The sequence below is a fragment of the Suillus clintonianus genome (genome assembly GCF_016758775.1).
Source record: "Suillus clintonianus strain FC179 chromosome Unknown DEU56scaffold_71, whole genome shotgun sequence".
In the NCBI taxonomy this organism is placed as follows: domain Eukaryota; kingdom Fungi; phylum Basidiomycota; class Agaricomycetes; order Boletales; family Suillaceae; genus Suillus; species Suillus clintonianus.
This window is the reverse complement of record NW_024539295.1, coordinates 121,156-137,993: the sequence shown is the minus strand read 5'-3', so window position 1 is coordinate 137,993 and position 16,838 is coordinate 121,156. Positions and strand designations below refer to the sequence as shown.

The 16,838-nt window shown below is 48.2% G+C and overlaps 3 protein-coding genes across 3 annotated transcripts; 1 reads left to right on the top strand and 2 right to left on the bottom strand.

Moving 5' to 3' along the window:
• Positions 1-283: 283 nt before the first annotated feature.
• On the bottom strand, positions 284-1,424 carry DEU56DRAFT_820070 (uncharacterized protein). Its single transcript, XM_041354056.1, has 6 exons — positions 1,307-1,424; positions 1,098-1,256; positions 898-1,010; positions 726-836; positions 608-675; positions 284-552 (listed from the first exon to the last, which is right to left on the bottom strand). Exons 2-6 carry the CDS (start codon positions 1,192-1,194, stop codon positions 402-404), a joined length of 540 nt encoding a protein of 179 aa, XP_041205412.1. The 5' UTR covers positions 1,195-1,256; positions 1,307-1,424; the 3' UTR covers positions 284-401.
• Positions 1,425-1,996: 572 nt separating this feature from the next.
• DEU56DRAFT_758574 (uncharacterized protein) lies at positions 1,997-2,897 on the top strand (the record flags this gene model as incomplete). Its single annotated transcript, XM_041350246.1, has 6 exons — positions 1,997-2,125; positions 2,183-2,293; positions 2,344-2,399; positions 2,487-2,565; positions 2,615-2,677; positions 2,775-2,897. The coding sequence occupies 6 exons, from the start codon at positions 1,997-1,999 to the stop codon at positions 2,895-2,897; spliced, it is 561 nt and encodes a 186-aa protein (XP_041205411.1).
• An 11,757-nt stretch (positions 2,898-14,654) lies between these two features.
• Positions 14,655-16,789, bottom strand: DEU56DRAFT_527069 (uncharacterized protein). The gene is made up of 3 exons (XM_041346643.1): positions 16,228-16,789; positions 14,914-16,175; positions 14,655-14,855 (listed from the first exon to the last, which is right to left on the bottom strand). The coding sequence occupies exons 1-2, from the start codon at positions 16,456-16,458 to the stop codon at positions 14,928-14,930; spliced, it is 1,479 nt and encodes a 492-aa protein (XP_041205410.1). The 5' UTR covers positions 16,459-16,789; the 3' UTR covers positions 14,655-14,855; positions 14,914-14,927.
• Between the last annotated feature and the right edge of the window lie 49 nt (positions 16,790-16,838).

The following is a 16,838-nucleotide window of genomic DNA, read 5'->3' as shown; positions in this document are numbered from 1 at the left end:
TTTGATCGGTTCATTCGTAGATCATTACATTGCTTGCTTACACTTATTTCAGCATGACTTCTACTCCCTCGTATTCTTTACCATGTGTAGGCAACGTTTGCAACGTGCGTCGTACTCAAGCCAGATTCTGAATATGTTTAAGACGTTTAGATACAAGTTGCGTTCGATCTCGCTGGATCATTTAGAATGTTTCCTGTATAATGTACCTAGTAACCGTATTTTTTTCTCAATGGCAATTGAAAACCGAGTGAAGTCAAAAAAATCGGCACTGCTTTACATGCTAGCATTTGCGTAAACTGATGGTACAACAACTATCCGATTTCAAAAATAAAACAAGTACATGACGCGAGTATCTGCATCCCAGCGCTTATTCTGCGGACACGAATTGCCAGATCTGGGGATCAACGAAGCCCCGCATGCTGATCACGATCTGCGCTGGTTAAGCAGAGACACTTTACGAAAAAGGGATGTGCACGCACCGGCTCGTAGTCATTGCCGAGGCACCAAGTGTACTCAATTTCATTCGCGTTTTCATGCGCGATCAGGCCGATCCTGTGACACGTGAGCTTGAGCACGAAGGGTTAAAACAAGGATGGTCGTCGCTCACGTGTAACCCTCTTCATTCTGCCTGAGGAACCAGGAATGCGAGCCGGTGATGGAATAGACAGGTTCGGACTGCAGGAGTTGTCTAAGGAGCAATTTTAATCTTACAGTAGATCGCCTACGTTTTTGATAGCTTTCACGCCCAATGAGCCATTATCCTCCTCCTTGGTGAGAGCGCAGAAGAACTGAGGGCGGCCGCTAGCATCTGACTGGTTGACTTGGGTCAGGCGCCACTACATAGTCTTGCTGTAAGCTCTCTGGGTGGCAGGATGATCTGAAAGTCCTTCAGCTTACCTTCTGGGAGTACTCCATGGGATTGATGCGCACTCCGCAAAGTACGTCTTCGCCGTAGCGGATGCTGGCGTAACAACCCAAGTTGCTAGAACTCTTGATGTAATAGAGGCCATCTTTAGGATAAGTCATAGTGGATGATGCAGAGATGGTAAGAATTTGGTTTGATAGGGTGATGAACTTAGTGGTCTTGATTGTCCTACCTTTATACCCGTAATTCAGACCCAGCAATTCAATCACTCTCTCTGATTGTGTGAACTCGAGGCAGAAGTTTGTGCGCGTGACTCTCGTCATCCCCATACTTGATGAACCGGCCGGGACTATCGTTCGCCGTTCAATGGCCTAAGGGGTACCACGTTTACCTGAGCATTCTGTCAAAGCGAGGAAGAGTAAGTGGAAGCGAATGACTTACCGGAAGTATACATGCTATAATTCCGGCCCCTTTAAAGAGGTTGCCGGAAGATTCCAACTATCACTGCTCAGAAAGAGAGATCAGAAGAGAAGGGTCGTTCAACATCATATTGTTTACAGATGCCGTGACCTCTAAAAGGAAGCCTCAGTGAGGTGCGGGGCAGCAGTATGTGCGGCTCATGAACCGGTCGGGACTATTCAAGTTCGCCGTTGAATAGCGTAAGAGGTGCGACGTTTACCTGAACATTCTGTCAAAGCGAGGAAGAGCGACTGGGAAATACAAACTCCGCAGTATCAGCAACGACTCGCGAAAGATGATAACTAAAGAGAAACGAGAGAAAGACAAACAAAAGCTGAAGGTACGAAAGATCATATTGCGGGGCACGAGTGAGGATATGTTGATTCAGGTGACACCGCTCGGTAATGGCTGCAATATTCAGCTGGCTGCTGAAGTGAACATGTGGAGTATATGTAGAGCCTGCCAGGGGTCTGTTCGTTGTGACTCAGTGAGTGCCGTTACAGAGGCTCGAACTTTGTTTGCTCAGGGTTTGAAGGAACCGAGATGAGGTCCGAGTGATACAGGGTACTTACCATAAATGCGGCGTCTGAATCACAAGTAAAAAGGTAGGAGATTAATATTTCATGATCATCCGTATACATCCGTACTCACAAATTCATGCAATCTTCCACCATGACTTCACCTGAACCTGGCGTCTATTTCATCGTGATGCCCGGACCGGGTCTGCTCGCTAGTCTCCCCAGGGATGGGGGACCGCTTTGTGGACATGCCTTCGACACAAGTGGCTCCTATCGCCAATATGTAAGCTGAAAGACATAATTATTCTCCTGCTGTCCTGAGCGCTCACATTAAGTTTAGTGGCGCCTAACCCATATTGAACCTGATGGCAACAACCCTGAGAGGTACTGCGTTCTCACTGAGGATATGGGCGGCAATTCTCGCACATTGGGTGTAAATGCCCTTCAACACGTTAGTGGTCTACCGTAAAACCGAAGTTGCTGCTTGGACACCACTCGTAGGACGAGAATGTTGTGGGCTTCCCTCGGTCCTCCGACCCCCAGCGCTGGCTCATCAAGTAAGTTGAAGGCCAAACTAACAGATACATGTGAGAGATGATCATATCTTTGTTTTAACCTTTCGTGCTGATGCTCACGGGTTGCAGTATCTACCAGCGTGATGATGACGGTGGCGCTGGCAACGAATTGGTTTGGAGCGTCCAACGTGAAGAAACAGGCAATCCGGTGCGTGCAATTCCTTGTTCCTAAAATGTCTCTGCTTAATATAGCGCAGATCTATATCTCGTACAAAGGCCAAACACCGTACCAGGAATGGGGCTTCTTGCGCTGGAGCAATGTACATCAGTGAACCGGTGAAGGTTTTAGAAGGGTATATATAGGACATACTCACAAGAACGAGAATCACATTGTTATCTTTGGCCTTATATTTAAAGGGAAGGATATATCCAGATTTTGCTGCGAAAGTTTATGACTGGGAAAAGGTCCTGATATCACTCACACTCAAAGCAAAAGTGGGTCCTGAAGTAACGAATACCAACCACAAAAAACACTCCTAAGATGATATGACCGAATAAAATAAAAGCCAAAGCCCATCCGAGTCATCAGCTCAGTTCTTTTGCTCCATCGTCTCTTTCTCGTATCTCTTCTTTAGGGAGCTCACTGGGTGTTTGTCGTCAGTATAGGGGTTCGATGAGCGAGATGAGGAACATCACGAGGACGAAGGTGAAAACAATGACAACGCACCTTCTCGTGATAATTGACCTGAATAATGAATTCAACGTATATTCAACCGTCAAGCTGCCACACAATCACCTTCATCGCCTCCGTCAACCTATATTTCTGCGCTGGGGGATGTGCGTCTCTTGTTCCGTCCGTTATGCCGAAATCCATCGATGAGGAGCTCTCGGTGATTGATCGTGGTGCGAGAGGCGAGGAGGGTGGCTGGGACGTTGCATCATTAATGTCAACCAATGGTTTCTTGTGGTCGACAAAAAATTCACCTTTGCCTGGTTTTGCCGTGGCACAACCCTAGTTCTGCCATGTTCTGCCAGTTCTCCCCACAACACTACCGTCTTGCCTGCTCTGTGTTGCGAGCGTTGGGTGTTCGGACTTTGAATTTTCTCAGGGTTTGAAATTACTCGAAGGAACCGGGTATTAAGATGACAGTAGATCCCGGAGAGTGATAACTGCAGGGAACTCGTCTTTCGCTTCTATTCGCTCTTCCTCGCTTCGACAGAATGTTCCAACTTCCGGTGGCCTCTTTATCATTTATGTAAAGGGGCGGAAATTATAGTCCATCTATACTTTCGGTAAGACTTTCGTTTCCAGTTGGCTCCTCCTCGTTTTGACAGAATGTTGGAGCAAATATTGTACCCCTTATGCCATTGAACGGCGAACAATAGTCTCGGCCGGTTCATCAGTTACCGGAACGGCAAGAGTCACACATACAAGAATCTGCCTCGACTTCATACAATCGGAGAGAGATTGGATTGCTGGGTCTAAATCAGGGGTATAAAGGTAGACGATCAAGACCCACCAGCTTCATCACACTATTTCACCAAATTCTTACCGTCTCTGCATCATCCGCTATGAATCATCCTCCATCTGGGACATACTACATCTTTTCTAGACAGCTGGGTTGTTACGCCAGCGTCCGCCACGGCGAAAACGTACTTCGGGGAGCACCCCTCGATCCCGACCAGTACGACCAAAAGGTAAGCTGAATGACTTTCGGATCATCCTACCACCATGAGAGCTCACGGCAAGAGTAGTGGATTCTGAATATTGATCATAATGAGTCTGGCGATGACCACGTGCATTGCTCACCATGGCAAGCCAGAGTGATCGCTCATTGAACGTGAATTCTGTCGGCGACGTAGGTGGTATACTTGAAGATTAAAATAGCTCCTTAGACACCGTCTACAGAATCAACCTGTCTATTCCCTCGCCTCCGGGAAGTCCTGGTACCTCGGGGAGATTGAAGACTGCACATTCAAGTGAGCGACGACCATCCTTGTTTTAACTCTTCGTGCCCAAGCTCAAGTGCTACAGGATCTTCCTGGCCTCTGATGATGGAAATCATTACAATTGGTATATCGGCAACGAAGGCGATCCAGTGCGTGCACTTCCCTTTTTTCGTAAAGTGTCTCTGCTTAACCCAGTGCAGATCGTGATCACGAAAGACAACACACAAGGCTGGCAATTCCAGCTACCAGGTTAAGCACTAGGATGCAGATGCTTGCGTCATGTATTTGTTTTGTTTCTGAACGCTGATAGTTGTTGTATAATCAGTTTACCGAAATGCTAGCATGTAAAACAACACACGGGAGATTTTCTAAATAATCCAGCGAGATCTAACGCAACTTGTGTCGATCAACGTCTTAAGCAAAACCTGGCTTGGGTTGAACACACCTTACAGTACCTGTACCATTGAAGTTTAAAGGTATCAGATTAGAGACGGACCTTGATGCACAAATGACCCTAAACCTTCGACAGTGGAGCATCAAGCCAGAGAGCACTGTCCGCCCTACTAAACCCTTGGCTTTCAACGGCAACAGTCTCAGATATCTCTTTTTCGGTAAAAAATTGCTGTGCCTCGCTGAAAGCTTTCCGCTCCTCATCGAGTTAGTGTTCTGCCTTCATTCAAGAATAACGCTGATTGTGCCAGTATACACTTGATCTTGCTGCGCGATTATACAAATTTGCTCGCCCAATCGCCATTTGAAGACACAAATCAGAAGCACTAGTATACAAGGAACGAGGGAGACTACTAGCAAACCAACTTGAAGCTGTATTCAATTGAGTTGCTCTCGAAGCGAAGCGTTCTTGATTTAAACTGAGCTCTATTCATCAGCAACAGTGTCAGATTTCTGTGCCTCGTCAAGAGCTTTCCGTTCCTCAGCGCGCAGCCCCATGAAGTGCCAGACCTGTTTACTCTCCTTGTTCCAAGGACGGATCTCGACCTGCACTGAATTAAACAAGGAAACTTCTTGGACAATGAGAAATGTGCGCACCCGATCGTTACAGTTCTCCCAAAGGTAGTGGTCTTTCGACTCGGGATCGACTTGACTGATGCTGCCATCCTCGAGCATTGAGCACGAGAATTAGAAGGATCATTGTCTCTCACCAGCAATTACCGCTGCTAGTCATTTCGAGATACCAGCGCTGCGGGGTCGATACGGTGATAACTTCCTGTCCCTAGAGACTTTGTCTGAGCAGTGTTTTCAATCTTACAGTTGACCACCTGCCTCCTCAATGCTACCCACACCTAGTGCGAATTTTTTGTTACCTGCGGCCATGGTAATGGTGCATACTCCACACTCCTTGTCCACTTTATTAGCATAACTCAGGTTCCACCAGTCGTGGCGTTAACGCTCAGGGTGAGGTAGGTCTTGAAGTTCCTTGGCTTACATAGGCATTGATTTGGGATAACGAGTCGACGCCATCATGTGGCTTAAGCCTTGCTCCAGGCTCGTCTTCGAAGGCCACAAAAGTAAGGATTTCCATTCTCTTTAGGACGGTGCAAATCTTGTAAACACCTGCGTCAGGAAAGGGTGGGGGACTAGCCATGACCAGCGTGTATACTGAGTAATGCAGAGATGGAAAGACTTTGTGAGTTGGTCGAGTTGATAAGGCCAGTGATTTTGACTGCCCTACCTTTATAACCTCTACTTCAGACCCAGCCATTAATCACTCCCAGAGATCCGCGACATGGATCTCAAGGCCTCAAGTGAGTAAATCAAGTACGACGTACGTACGCAATCATGTATGTGCCCCATAATTCAGATGCGCCACGGACGTAAAGTTATATCCACCCCATTCAATTGTCGGCGGTGGGCACTCGAACTATAACCCCTGAATATTAATCATGTAGCTGATTTGGACTAGATATCCTTACAAGTAAGCACCACCTCCCCGAGAATGATTATGATGTTGATGGATCCTTGGCACTTCCATTACAAGGAAGTTATGACCCGATGGACAGTGTCGTCTAACTTGTGCAGGCGCGGCCTGCCTAATATTTTGATGGCAATCCTGTCAAGCATTACATGCATCCCTGAATCACGCCGACTGTTTGAGCCATATTTGCTGTATACAGAACTTATTGAATTGCAACCGACCACCTCGGTTAGCCATTATGATGAAAATGGTATGGCACCCTGGCACTTCCATTGCAAAAGAAGTCACGGGATGGTCGATCATTCCTCGACTTTGTATGCGACCAACGTTTGCAGTTCATGATGGCCTGATAAGATCCTTGATTTATCAAATCAGTGACTCGTGACTCCAAGCCAGTTCTGACTGCAGCTCGTTTGAACCATACCTCCGGTACCGACTTGCAATTGACCTCCTCGTGAGATCATCCATTAAGCGACGAAAGTGACACCTTGGCACTTCCATTGCAAAAGCTCACAGGAGATCGCTTCTTGGACCCTTACCAAGTGGCACCCCCGATCAGGACCCCGAAAAACCAACACCCAACACAGCGCTCAACAGCGCTCCCAACGCCCAACGGCGTCCCGCCCTTCCCAATTCACCCAAGAATACAAGAAAACAATCCAAATAATAGCAATGGCTCCAACCGGAGCCAGTGCCCAACCCTCGGCGTCTTTCGCTCCAACAAGAGCCCACAGAAGCACCACAGCAAGTAAACCACTACTGTCAACAAGCAAAAGTATCGAGGACCATGTAGCAGGAACAGGAATCTGCACCGATGTCACCACGTCAAGCACAGCTAGAAAGTTGCTCAACACGCACGGCTTAACCCTTCCAGTGGCAGGAAAAGCGCTTAGCGACATCGCAGCTGCAATGTTCGAACTTAGTATCTCGGCAATCAACATAGGCGCAACCAATGCGGAAATACTGCGGGCCTTAGCCATCATTTTACACGAGGCCGAACAAGCTACCGATATGGTTAAGGTATTAGATCGCATAGAAGCCTTAATTAACGGCCCGATCGCCCTTCTAGACGAAAAGGTCGATGTGTTGGCAGATATAGCATCGACGCACAAAGTCTCAATGGACAAAGTGGTATCAGAGGTACGCAATCAGCTCAATAACTCATCCGAGGGCATAGAGAAAATAGTCGAGAACGCTGCAATGAGAACCGTCCAAAATACTACGGTCAACTCGGGGAAGGAGAGATCTGAAGGACCTCTGTCTTACGCCGCAGTGGCCAAAGCGGGCATCCCTCTAACACTAACCAAACTCTTAGCACGCAGTGAAGCTCAATCCAGGCAGATACTAATCGATAGAAGATCCGTCTTGATAGCAAACTCCCTTAGGGAGTTGACAGAAGCCCAATTGGTAGCAAAGGCATCAACCGCACTAGAACTGATGAACCAAAACGGCATAAAGACCCCAGAGGAACTAACTTTCATTTCAGCTAGACGCCTATCTCACGGTGGGGTATTGTACGAACTCAACTCGAAAGAATCGACAGAATGGTTCAACAGCCCAACAAACCGCAGCAACTTCCTAGAATATTTCGCTCCCAACGCATCCATCAAAGACAGATCATATCACGTACTGATGGAAAACGTTCCAATAACCTTCATTCCGGAAAACCCCGCTGCCATCGCCGACATCGAGAAAAAGGCAGGCCTCAAACCCAAGACCATCAGCAAGGCGAAATTCATCAAACCGGCAACAAGAAGACACCCAAATCAGCGCACAGCGCATGTCGTCATCACATTCGCGTCAAAAGACCACGCCAATCACGCCATCAAATTTGGATTGGCAATAGCCGGTAAAAAAGTCTATGGACGAAAGCTTCTCCCCGAACCGACGAGATGTCTCAAGTGCCACAATTTTGATGGAGGACATATGGCAGCGGAATGCCCGCAAGAGCAAGACGTCTGCGGATCATGCGCCGAAAACCATAGAACATCGGAATGTCCAGTCGACGACTCAGAGAATTACGCCTGCGCCAACTGCAAAACCAAGGGACATGCCGCATGGAGTAGACAATGCCCCATCTTCGTGCAAAAGTGGGACAACTTCAAGAAAAGAAACGACGAAGCTAAGTACATATATTACCCTACCGAAGATCCTCTAACGTGGGAGTCCGTCCCAAATCACATCGAAGAAGGGATGGACTCTCACCCCTCTCCTCCAACTGACCAACTCCCTCAACAGGACCAAAGATACCCTCCCCCAGCAAGAAATCGTCAAGAATGGAACACCGTCGACCGCAGCCGTCAACCTCCCACAAACCGCAACGCCACAAATGCCAACAACATCCCGCTCGGCCCTAAAGCACAACATCGACTACCAGACTCATGGATCAACCCCAACGCCAACGACGGCAACGGTATCGACAAACGCCCTATCCAACAACCAGCCCCATCCCTTGCAGCCGCTCACCAAAACCAACCTAGCACTCCTCCGCGGTGGTCCCCGTCCCCTCCTCTAGCTCCGTACAACCCAGACAGCCTCCCAGACCCATCAGGATGGAATTAATGGTAGACACGACCACCACCACATCAACGCGAGACGACTTCACGATCTGGCAGCAAAACCTCCGCAAGTCATCAGGCGCATGGGAACACTTAATCAAAAACCTCGATCCGGAAACCTACGACCTGGCCTGCATTCAAGAACCTTACCTAAATCCAGTTAACTTAGCAAATGCATCGAATCTCAGAACCCACTGGGACGTAATATACCCTACTGACCATCACTCTAGCCCCACCCGAACACAAGTCATCATGTTGGTCAACAAACGCCTCTCGAAAAATAACTGGCACATCAAACCCATCAAGTCATCGAACATAATGTCTATAGAGATCACCGGAGAATTTGGGAAGGTGAGTATATACAATATCTACAACCCATGTGACAGCGACCGCACGCTTCACTTCATGGAGAGACATATGCGAGGGGAGCAGAACGGACAGCGCATCGCTCAAGGCGAAAATAACACCGATAACGAAAGCATAATCTGGACTGGGGATTTCAATAGACACCACCCCATGTGGGAAATACCCAGCAATGATCACCTTTTCACCGCGGCGAATCTCGACGCCGCGGGAGTACTAATTAATCTCCTAGCGTTATATAATCTAGTCCAGGTTCTCCCGCCAGCAATAGCCACCCTCGAAGCCTCCAACACCAAAAACCTCACAAGACCCGACAACGTCTTCTGTTCCGATAACCTCGCAAATAAAATCATCAAATGCAATGTTGAGTATCATCTACGTCCTGTAAATACTGATCATTTTCCTATTATTAGTGTAATAGACCTGCAGCCCGAGCGAATAGACACCACCCCCAAGTTCAACTATCGCGCGACAGACTGGGACGCTTTCAGGGAATCACTCTCGACAAAACTCGGCAATCTCCCACCGGCAAGCGAAATCACCACCCCAAACGACTTCCACACGGCATTTGCGGCACTCACCGAGGCGATCAAAACGACAGTTGGCGAACGGGTCCCACGCACCAAACCATCCCCATACGCCAAACGCTGGTGGTCCAAAGACCTCGAGAGGGAGCGCAAGCTCGTCCACAAACTAGGAAGGAAATCACACACCAGATTAGCGAGACGATCCGATCCGATCCACGAGGAATATAGGGTAGCGCGAAACAAACTGTCGGAAAGCATCAAGACCGCGAAAGCACAACACTGGAAAGTATGGTTGGAGGAACTCACCTTATCAGGAACGTGGTCATTCCACAAATACGCCGCCAGTAACCCGGAGGACCAAATCCACACTCGTATCAAGACGCTGCAAGACCCTCAAGCAACCCCAAACGCCACCACGCAGGACAACAAACGAAAAAGCGAATTACTCTACGAAGTCTTCTTTCGCCCACCGCCGGACAACAACTTCATCGATCCAGAGTTCATATATCCCCCCCCGGTATGCGAGTTCACACCAATTACTGACCAACAGATCCACAGAGCCATATCTTGTCTCTCCCCGTACAAGGCCCCTGGCATCAACGGCGTAAGTAATGTTGTGTTTACGAAGTGCGCTGACCTCCTGGTACCGTTTATGGCCCCCATCTTCCGAGCAACGTTTACCCTGGGAATATACCCGGAAGAATGGAAATGTTCTTCAACGGTTGTCCTACGGAAGCCAGGGAGACCGGACTACAGCGTCCCGAAGGCTTATCGACCGATCACTCTCCTCGACACCATGGCCAAAATCCTATCATCATGCGTAGCTGATGACCTCACGTATATAGCAGAACGCCACAACCTCCTGCCACCCACTCACTTCGGCGGAAGACCCGGAAGGTCAACGACGGACTCGCTGCACTTACTAACCAAATTCATTACAGACGCCTGGGCCTCTAAGGATAAGTTTGTCTCACTCCTGTTTCTTGATGTAAAAGCGGCATTTCCCAGTGTAGTTGTACCCAGACTTTTGCACGACTTACGAAAAGCAGGCATACCGCAGGAATACGTGGAATGGTACGGCAGACGCCTCGAAAACCGCAAGACAGTCATGATCTTCGACGACTTTCAATCCGAAGCCTTCAACGTTGCAGACGGCGTCGACCAAGGGTGCCCCTTATCACCGCTAGGCTTTATTTTCTATAATTCAGGAGTTCTACAGGTAGCTGACCCCAACCCTCGTAGGGGCGAAATTAGTTTAGGATTTATCGATGACGTTGCGCTGGGCGCCAAAGGCAAAACGTACGAGGAAGCCAACGAAAAACTCAAAGGGATGATGGAAAAGGAAGGCGGCGCCCTCGAATGGAGCAAAGAACACAACGCGGAATTCGAGTTAGACAAAACCGCCCTCTTATGCCTATCAAGACAACGAATCCCAAGTACCGCCAACCCGCGCAAAACGATACCATCCCCTCGTCCCTCAATAACAATCAGAAACCACACGATTGATCCCTCTCACGCGCACAAATTCCTCGGAGTGATTTTCGACGACGAACTAAGGTTCAACAATCACGCGGACTTTGCATTAGCCAAGGGAACGAAATACGCATTAGCCTGCAAGCGAATGCTCAAGCCAACGAAGGGGATACATGGTAAACTAATGAAGCGACTCTACGAGGGAGTAGTAATCCCAAAGATGACTTACGCTGCAGATGTCTGGTGCACTGGGATAATCGCCAAGGGACGAAGCAAAAAGGGGGAGGGCAGAGCGGCGAGGGGATTCGCCTCCAAGATGGCGAGAGTCCAGCGCATAGCCACCCTACTAATCACAGGAGGACTAAGATCATCCGCTTCTGACGTTCTTGACGCGCACGCTAACGTTCTACCGATCCAACAGATGATTCGTAAAATATGTCAGAGAGCCTCGCTCAGAATGGCCTCACTGCCAGACACGCACCCACTGGCCAAAGGAATCAGATCAGTGTACGCATATTGCGAGAAACGCGACTTCCAAGGTCGTAAACGTCATCCCTCCCCCCTACACAAGCTAGCCAACGAATTCAGAATCAATCCGTCAACGATGGAAAAGATCGCACCTGCTCGTCACTTCCCTAAATGGACCCCCGACATCGAGATCAACATAGCGGTGAAGGAAAGAGACGCGATCAGGCAGGACGAGGAGGCAAGGGAGAACCTCAGGGCCTATTCGGATGGGTCAGCAGTGGATGGAGGGGTTGGCGGGGCTGCAGTTTTAATGAGAGAGGGAGTTATGATAAAGGAGAAGAGATTCTACCTGGGCAAGGTCGAGGAGCACACGGTCTACGAGGCGGAAATAGTCGGGATGATATTGGCAATCCAGCTGTTGAGGGAAGCGGGAGGGGAAGGAACAATGGCCCTGGGAGTAGACAACCAGGCGGCTATAAGAGCAACAGGATCGTTTCAGTCACAGCCGGGACATTATCTCGTCGACATACTCCATGATGACCTAAGGACGCTATTACCGGACGACGACGGAAGGAAACTGATACTACGTTGGACTCCGGGACACAAGGGGTTAGCGGGAAACGAGAGCGCGGACGCCCAGGCAAAAAGAGCAGCCAGGAGGGAGATATCAGAGGGCAAGGACTTACCCAGATCACTAAGGACGAAACAGTGTCTCCCCGTGACACTCCCCATCAGCAAATCAGCGTCCAAACAGCTCTTTCGAAGTCAGATCAAACAAGAAGCGAAAACTATAACGCGCAGCTCACCCCGTTATAAATTCATGCAATCAATCGACCCCACCACCCCATCGAACAAATACGAAATCATAGTCGAAGATTTCCCCCGCAGACATGCATCGCTTCTGTTTCAACTGCGCTCCGGACATGTCCCATTAAACAAATATCTACATCGAATCTCGAAATCCCCCTCCCCGCGATGCCTACAGTGCAATGAAAGAGAAGAGACAGTTCATCACTTCCTACTATCGTGTCCCAAGTACGCCAGACAACGCGCAACACTGAGGAAAGAAATAGGCCCACGCGCAAGCCAACTCCAAAATCTACTCAGCAACCAGTACTGCACGAAAGCCCTATTCAAGTATATCGCAGGCACCAGAAGATTCGAACAGCAGTTCGGCGACGTCTCCCCCCCAGACTCGAAGGAAACCGCAGAGACTTAAGTCCAACGACAGAAACAAGATCCACACCTCTTACCATCATCGGCCGCTTGCAAACCGGCGCCAACGTTCTCGCCTCACCGCCGGAACCACTACAAAATATGACATCGCAGATCAAGCACAAGCAGGGAAGATTAGATACATACTGTATGTAATGTCTACTATAGGGCTACGCCCCAACGGACAATAAACTAGAATAAAAAAAAAAAAAAAAAAAAAAAAAGCTCACAGGGTCAGACATCTCTATGTCGAACTTGACTCGAATCACTGAGGGTAGTAGAGACAATGAATATCAAAACCAAAGACCTTTATGATCAGTGCTGAAAGCTAGGAAATTAATTGACAGTTGATGTAAATCAGTGCCACTGTGCGACACTGAATCGCTCATTGACAAACAATGAATTTAATGTTGGGGTGATAATCATTGTCTGATCCAAATTCATTGTCAAGTTTTTATTTTGTCAAAAAAAGAAAAAAAGAAATCCACTAATCTTTGCCACTTGCCTGGTTTGAACTCACGACTCCCGACCACGCAAGCTCAGCTGCAATCCCATAATCAATTCTCACACATTTGAGCATTACTTACCACTAGACTACATAACCTTGTATATATCTATGCAGCAATTGATATATATACCATACCCATGGGACTTAGAATAAAATATGATAATCTACTCATACGATCAATATGGTACACCGTGGGAATTATTCCGATAAAAATTAAAGTTGCAGTCCTTGTTAAGGGTAGTCTATTGATCGTCTCATGACATTTTTTGGTTAAGATCCTAGTAAGTTATACGCGAAATACTAGAAAGGTGGAGTGTTCAAGAAAGTTCAGGCACACAACTAATATTGCTTATTGCAGCCGTCCCTAGGAATAAATATAAATTCTCCTTAGCTGCCTCGGTCAGTGAATTTGTTTGCTAAGTAAATTATGGAAAAATGGGACTACGTGATTTGCTAATGTCATTTTCAGTGTCCTTAAAATTTTGACAATGAATTTTATACCCTTACATTCTCGCGGGTAAAATTCAATGTCCCCAGTTGTCAATGAATGCAAGTAACCAGAGATTAAGTGACACTGGGAGTGAATTCAACACATTCATTGCCACTGTCACTTAATTTAATGGTTTTTACTTCCCACAGTGAATTTGCCCCCTACGTTCCAAAAGCTCTTTGACGCATCACCCATTGTGGCGCGTATCTAGCTTGTTGGGACGTATAGCTCTCCTCAGACACGGAGAACCATACACAAAACCTGCATCACGGTGCACACAACGTCAAGTTGGCATCAATGAGGCGTGCTGCATTCAAAGATTGGCTCTGTTCTGATAGAAGGGAGGGCCCATAGACTCGCGAGCATCGCAATAGCCGTGTCGTATTGAAGGACCAGAGACTCAGATACGGGATATTGTCCGCAGTATTGAGAACTTTCAACTAATTGTGCGGCATCTTTTAGTTGGACGCCTGAAATTTCATAAGGTTCATAAAATGTACTTGTGCTGTGAGTATACATCCGTACCTCATCGATGACCCGTCCGCGCCAGGAAGGAAACGAAGGATGCGTGAATATTTTGGACGCGAGCATCTCGATAAGTATTCTAAGTGGATGAAGCACGTTCTTGATCGACGTTCTGGAGAATACTAGGGACGCGACTGCAGGCTGCAACAAAATACGATCAGCCTTGCTACCAAAATTTTGATCACGCCAGTCCGGGAAATTCGGCAGACTCTGTATTTCAGTATAGTTGTACACTTCTTGGCTTGGTCGCTGGCGGACTATCGAGTTCAGTTAATCACTTCCACACCTGAAATGCTCAGCTTGGGTTAGAACGGCCAGCAGCTAGTGACAGCTAGTAATAGCACCACCAAAATATCGTCTGCATCTGTGGTCTGGAGTTTGAACTGTGATGGCGTAGGTATCGGTGATCTACAGTAGAGACATCCATTGCAGATCTCCCTTGTTCGTCTCCACCTCCCATATTTTAAGTTCTAAGTATTGATGGCAACCTGGCACGGAAAGTCCTGAATATGAGTATATCCTGACATCAGGTCCATGCAGCCGTACCTGTGATATGGTCATCAGTCATCGAGGACCGAGGAAGATTTGAAACGATTAAGATGCTCCTGGACCTCGCGCCACGCGTTCGTGTGGCCGCTGGGGCTGATGTCGACCTCGTCGACGCAAGGGAGCATAGAGAAGATGATACGAGCAACAGCTTCTGTATCTTCTACCTGAGCGGTGCCCACATACAATGTTTGTAGAGATGTATGCCGAAACGTCTCCGCCGCAGGGTCAATGTCGATATTCACAGTGTCCATTAAGATACTGAGTTCATCCAAATGGAGACATTGACGGAGCGCTGCGAATAGTCCACGGAAGGTGATGGTAGCTTGATGATAACGCCAGTCTTCCAACTTCAGCGAGCGGATGTGTGGCCAACACGACATGGCTTCGAAAAGAAGGTCGTTGTCAAGTTGGGCGCAGCAATAAGGAAAATCAAGTTCTAGGGTTCGGAGCTGCGTACAAGGACAGAATTGTGTGATTGCTGTCAACGAGTTGCCCAAGGGATCCTGAACTCCTGGAATGTATGACCTGATGGTAATGTCTTCAAGGGTCTGTGATGCTATGCATTGGGACATCGCAAGAAAAAGCCGTTTAGCCTCTGCCCAAGGCAATTTATCGACAGCAAGCCCAAATCTCTTCAGCGAAGGGAATTCTGAGTGTTGCATGAGTGTTGTGATGTATGCAGCCGTGTCTGCTCTGAAACAAAGAGTTGTGAGGTTGAGGAAAGATCCGAAGTTGACATTATTGAGGTCCGATGGGGAAGGGACTATATTCTCCATATTAACCGTGACTGCGACAAGAGTAAGGAGGTTGGACAGGTGCTCCCATGCTGCCCAGTTGAGGGGTGGACAAGACAGTGCTACAAGCCGCTCGCACATACGGACACTGTCAGATTGCAGGGATAGCTTATGTGCTGTGGTTTTCCCGGAGTCCATAATACATAAGTGCTCCAAAGCAGCACAATGGGTCACAATCAATGTCAAACCCGGATAAATGTCCGGTAGGACACAACGACGCAGCGTGGGAGACAGGAAGAGATGCAAGTATCTAGTCGGACGAATATCCATGACCAACGACTGCAGTCTTGGGAACATGCATGTCTCCTTGGGGAGGACTGAGAGAAGGCGAAAATTGCGCTGAGACGCTAGATCGAGATTCATTGAGCGCACACGGGCAGCGTGACGCAAGAATTCGCGGGCTTCATTCTCCGATAATGGTTCGAGGCCGCCTAAGTAAGCAGGGTCATGCCAGGAGTGCTGTGTCTGGGTGCTAGGTGAACAACGGAATGAAATGAGCGCAATAATCTGCACTCACCTCTGTACAGTATATTATTGGACGCAACCTTGTTACACAGCCTAGCAGTGGAATTAATCCATGTATGTCAGCCCAAAGCTCGTTCATCGCGGGTTCGTGGAATGTTTTGCATGTCGTTGCAAGTGCTGCAAGGGATGTCCGCACCAATGACTTGTTCTTGCGGCCTTGATTTACTTTCACATGCGTGCATATCTCCAGGAGGATTTCGCAAACGAGTAGAGCCCGATGCATCAATTGGGTGTTGATGGAGTATGCAGTATTGCGACAGTGCAGAGAGTCCTAGAGCCTAGTACACAGCACGGACGCGAACAAGGGTTGAAAAAACCTCGTTGACTCCGAACGTCGGTCATGAAATTAAAATCTCAGGTTGAATGCCCGCTGTCATTTTGCACCTTCCTGAGTGCAGTGGTGGTCACTACCGATGCCTGCCATGACAAGAACTCCGACTTGAGGTCGTTGCCACTTTTTTCATCCCGAGAGTTTCAGACACAGGAATCCGATTCAGGAGATAAGCCCCGACATCCCAGTGGCCCAGCCTACTACCTACTAGTGCTCCTACTATCATGGGCCACCTGCGCCGCGTCGAAATTCAGCGCCATCGGAGGCCTCCA

Excerpts from the sequence above, each read along its gene's own strand:
- DEU56DRAFT_527069 (XM_041346643.1), bottom strand. The coding sequence starts at position 16,458 with ATGCATCGGGCTCTACTCGTTTGCGAAATCCTCCTGGAGATATGCACG. Across the intron at positions 16,176-16,227 it reads CAATAATATACTGTACAGAG|ACACAGCACTCCTGGCATGA; the intron begins GTGAGTGCAGAT and ends CCTAGCACCCAG.
- DEU56DRAFT_820070 (XM_041354056.1), bottom strand. The coding sequence starts at position 1,194 with ATGGGGATGACGAGAGTCACGCGCACAAACTTCTGCCTCGAGTTCACA. Across the intron at positions 1,011-1,097 it reads TCTGAATTACGGGTATAAAG|ATGGCCTCTATTACATCAAG; the intron begins GTAGGACAATCA and ends CTTATCCTAAAG. Across the intron at positions 553-607 it reads CAGAATGAAGAGGGTTACAC|GATCGGCCTGATCGCGCATG; the intron begins GTGAGCGACGAC and ends CACGTGTCACAG.